At 36.7% G+C, this 5,000-nt stretch overlaps 2 protein-coding genes across 2 annotated transcripts in view; both read left to right on the forward strand.

Moving 5' to 3' along the window:
• Positions 1–1,776: 1,776 nt before the first annotated feature.
• LOC125043618 (histone H1-delta-like) lies at positions 1,777–2,881 on the forward strand. Its single transcript, XM_047639852.1, has 2 exons — positions 1,777–2,394; positions 2,678–2,881. Exons 1-2 carry the CDS (start codon positions 1,777–1,779, stop codon positions 2,879–2,881), a joined length of 822 nt encoding a protein of 273 aa, XP_047495808.1.
• A 1,371-nt stretch (positions 2,882–4,252) lies between these two features.
• Positions 4,253–5,000, forward strand: part of LOC125043619 (histone H1-delta-like) — a 783-nt gene continuing 35 nt past the window's right edge. Inside the window, exons 1-2 of the mRNA XM_047639853.1 lie at positions 4,253–4,552; positions 4,649–5,000. The exon at positions 4,649–5,000 is cut by the window's right edge and continues 35 nt beyond it. Of these exons, the coding sequence (XP_047495809.1) occupies positions 4,253–4,552; positions 4,649–5,000 (652 nt within the window). The remainder of the gene's footprint in view (positions 4,553–4,648) is intronic.

Raw genomic sequence — 5,000 nt, forward strand, 5'->3', positions numbered from 1 at the left:
TAATAATAATGATAATAATAATGATAATAATAATAATGATAATAATAATGATAACAATAACAATGATAACAATAAGGATGATAACGATATTGAAGATGATATTTGTAATGATAACAAGAGTAACAACAACAATTATAATAATAACAATAATAATAATAATAGATATAAAGATAATGATAATAGAAATAATAATAATAATAGTAATAACAATAAATATAATGATGATAATAATAATAATGATAATAATAGTAATAATAATGGTGGCGATAATAATAATTTTAATGATAACAGTAGAAATGATTATAATAGTAATAATAATAATAACAGTAATAATAATAATAATAATAATGATAAAATAACTACAACAAAAGTAATAATAAAAATGATACTAATAACACTAATAAAAATAATCATAATAATAAAATAATCATAATAATAATAATGATAATAATAGTAATAACCCTAATATTAATAACGATTGTGACGGCGATGATAATTGTAATGATAATAACAGTAGCAATAATAATAATAATAATAACAGTAATAATAATAATAAAATAACTACAAAAGTAATAATGATAATAACAAAAATAATAGTGATAATGCTAATAGTAATTATAATAATAATTATGAAAACAGCAACATTGATAATAATAGTTGTAATGGCAATACAGATAATAACAATGATATTGATAATAATGATAATTATAATGATGATATTTATAATGATAATAATAGTAATGATAATAATAATAATAATAATAGTAATAATAATAACAACAATAATAATAGTAATAATAAAAACAATAGTAATAATAACAATAATAATCATATTGGTAGTAATGATATCAATTATATTAATGATATTAATGATAATGATATTAATGATAATGATATTAATGATAATGATATTAATGATAATGATATTAATGATAATCATAATAATGATAATCATATTAATGATAATGGTATTAATGATAATGATATTAATGATAATGATATTAATGATAATGATATTAATGATAATGATATTAATGATAATGATATTAATGATAATGATATTAATGATAATGATATTAATGATAATGATATTAATGATAATGATATTAATGATAATGATATTAATGATAATGATATTAATGATAATGATATTAATGATAATGATATTAATGATAATGATATTAATGATAATGATATTAATAATAATGATATTAATGATAATGATATTAATGATAATGATATTAATGATAATGATATTAATGATAATGATATTAATGATAATGATATTAATGATAATGATATTAATAATAATGATATTAATGATAATGATATTAATGATATCAATGATGATGATACTATTACTACTACTGATAATAATAATAATGATGATGATAACATGACTAATAATAATAATGATGATGATAACATGACTAATAATAATAATGATGATGATAACAATAATAATAATAATAATAATGATGATGATAACATGAATAATAATAATAATGATGATGATAACATGAATAATAATAGTAATGATGATGATAACATGAATAATAATAACAAAGGCTCATTATAGATAATTACCCAAAGTAGATTTGAACGCAGCCCGAGAGGGAACAAGGGTAGGTAGCGAAGCCTCATTCCCTCTCTCACAGCCCTATACATATGTTCCCAGGCCCGAAGCTCATCACAACACACCCTCGGCCTTGCCTTCACCAAACGCCTTTTCAGAGAATCGTTGAGTGTATTAGAACTTTAAATCTCGTTTCCATAATGGTCGAGAGTGCTGCCAAGCAAGCCGGAGAGGCAGCCGGACGCCCCAAGTATAGCGAGATGGTCGCCGCCGCCATCAGAGCCTTGAAGGAGCGGAGTGGTTCCTCCCGTCAGGCGATCCTCAAGTACGTCCTGAGCTTCTACGGGGTCGAGGACGAGAAGAAAGCAGGCGTTCATGTCCGGCTGGCGCTGAAGAAGGGCGTTGCCGGCGGGTCTCTGGTCCAGGTGAAGGGGACGGGGGCCTCTGGCTCTTTCAAGCTGGCCAAGGTGGAAAGCAAGGCGGAGGGAAGGAAACCCGCTGCGAAGAAACCGGTCGCGAAGAAGACCACTGTCAAGAAACCAGCCGCCAAAAAGACTTCAGCGAAGGAAACATCCGCCAAAAAGACTTCAGCGAAGAAAATATCCGCCAAAAAGACCACAGCCAAAAAAGACGTGACGAAGAAGCCCAGCGCGAAGAAGGAATCACAGAAGAAAACCACAAAGGAAAAGGTTTCGACAAAGAAAGCCACAGCCAAGAAACCGCCGACGAAGAAAACCGCGCTCAAGCAGCCAGCCACCAAGAAAATGACCAAGAAGTCTGCAGCTAAGAAAACGGAAAAGAAATCCACAAACAAGAAGGTGGTCAAAAAATAAACCTGGTTAGGAACTCCTTTATGTATAGATGCCAAATAAACATTCGTAGTCAGTTATACAAATTTTCTTGTTTTGATATCTTATTAAAACACTATAAGGTACTATCATGCTATCTCATTTAACACATGCACAGATATATAAATAGAAACACGCAGATATTAATGTACATGTGTGTGTTCGTCTGCATATTCGAGAACCGGGAAAGCTCGTCCCTCAGCGCCCTCATTTCATATCCAAGCGTCCTTCGGCCAAGCGCGCCCATCCCTAGTACAGAGAGATGGTCGCCGCCGTCCTCAAGGGCCTCAAGAAGCGCAACGGCTCCTCCCGGCAAGCCATCCTCAGGTTTATCCGCGCTTCTTTCCAGGTCGGAGACGAGAGGGCCGCCGGCGTGCACCTGAAGCAGACGCTGAGGAGGGGTGTCTGCAGCAGACTAAGGGCGCCGGCGCCTCCGGCTGAAGATGGCTGCGCCTAGGAAGAACTCGGCCAAGAAGGTGACGAAGAACGGGAAGACCCCGAGAAAGGCGTCGGCAAAAAACCCCAGTGATACGACCTACCTCTAAGACTGCAACAAAGAAACCCACTTCTAAGACTCCAAAGAAACCCACCGCAAAGATCACTCCAAAGAACGAAGCAAAAAAAAAAAAAAAAAAAAAAGGCAACAGCAAAGAAACAGACTGTCAAGAAAACAGCAACAAAGAAACAAACCACAAAGAATGGGAGGAGCTAACGATCTTCCTGCAATATTTAAATGCTATATTATTGACAACTGTTGATTTATATCGGTTACTTTTGAATGAGATTGTTTATGCAAATGTCTGTTTGTGTGTAAGATTAAACATACGTCCTTGATTGAACTTTTTTACTTTTAATATGAACTTATACATAGCTTAAGGATCACTGGGTAATATTATCAATGAATATTGATGAATTGCATCTTAACTAGGTCGGAAAAACAAATATCAAATAAATAATTATTTTTTATTCTCTTGTCGATGTTGTAATGTATATATGTTATATCGACGACCAATGTTATTTCCCTTAAGAAAATGAAAAGAAGAATAAAGAAAAGAAGGGAAACACAAAATATAATATATTAGAACCCTATATAAGCGCCAAAAAGGCACGAAGACAGTGAATCGATGTCTAAAAGCAAAAATTGCAGTCTCTTGGATTTAATGTTGGGGATGTGGAAAGACAGGTGGAGAGATAGACAAACAGTGGGAGATATATAGAGCGAAATAAATAGATAAATTAAAGAAATAGAGAGAGAGATAATTAGAGAGATTTTTTTCTTTACAGAGCCTGTATGTTTGTCAGTTGTTAGAATTACAAGATCAAATATTACCATGATTAAACTCTGCACATTTTCAGGCTGGATGTGTTTCCGTGTTAATTTCTTTCACTTTCTGGCCGAAATAAACACAATACTGCAATAGAATTAGATTGTGCACCTACCAACTAAAAACAAACACACTTAGGAAGTAGTAGAAAAGGAATTTTTTTGAGCATATATCTATTTATCTATTTTTCAGTATAGAAGTAACACGACTATTTTCATATACACGCGCGTGTGCATTTATTAGAGAAGTAATGAAATAACTCGATTCCATTAATTCATTCTAGGATATTATTCGGTAAAGAATTAAGTGCACATCCAACGGTTTCCCTTCCCTAGAAGTGCACTGCCGAAGAGCGTCCTCGCATTCGAGAGAACCGGGGAATCCCCGTCCCTCGGCGCCCTCATTAAGGTCTGCCTCACAGCCAGGACGACACTTGCCTCTCCCGCGTCGCCGCGATCGCATCGGAAAGCCTCCCAACGCCTTGTCGCCCCCGTCCTGTCGCTATGTCGAGCACGTCGGCCAGAGGTCCTTCGGCCAAGCGGGACCATCCCAAGTACAGCGAGATGGTCGCCGCCGCCCTCAGGGCCCTCAAGGAGCGCAACGGGTCCTCTCGCCAAGCCATCCTCAGGTTCATCCTCGCTTCCTTCCAGGTCGGGGATGAGAGGGCCGTCGGCGTGCACCTGAAGCAGGCGCTGAGGAGGGGCGTCGTCGGCGGGTCCCTGCAGCAGACCAAGGGCACTGGCGCCTCCGGCTCCTTCAAACTTTCGAAGGAGCTGAAGAAGGCTGCGCCCAGAAAGGACTCTGTCAAGAAGAAGGTAACGAAGAAGGAGAAGACTCCGGGAAAGGTGGTGGCAAAGAAACCCAACGCTAAGTCTGCAATGAAGAAACTCACTTCTAAGACTGCAGCGAAGAAGCCCATTTCTAAGACTGCAGCGAAGAAGCCCATTTCTAAGACTGCAGCGAAGAAGCCCATTTCTAAGACTGCAGCGAAGAAGCCCATTTCTAAGACAGCAGCGAAGAAGCCCATTTCTAAGACTGCAGCGAAGAAATCCACTTCTATGATTGCACCGAAGAAGCCCACTTCTAAGACTGCAACAAAGAAACCCAACGCCACGACTGCAACAAAGAAACCCGGCGCAAAGAGCACACCAAACAACGGAGCAGCGAAGAAACCTAACTCTAGTTCTAAGTCTACAACAAAGAAAGTCCCCACTAGGAATGCAACAAAGAAAGTCCCCACTAGGAATGCAA

This window comes from Penaeus chinensis, chromosome 34 (genome assembly GCF_019202785.1).
Source record: "Penaeus chinensis breed Huanghai No. 1 chromosome 34, ASM1920278v2, whole genome shotgun sequence".
NCBI lineage: Eukaryota > Metazoa > Arthropoda > Malacostraca > Decapoda > Penaeidae > Penaeus > Penaeus chinensis.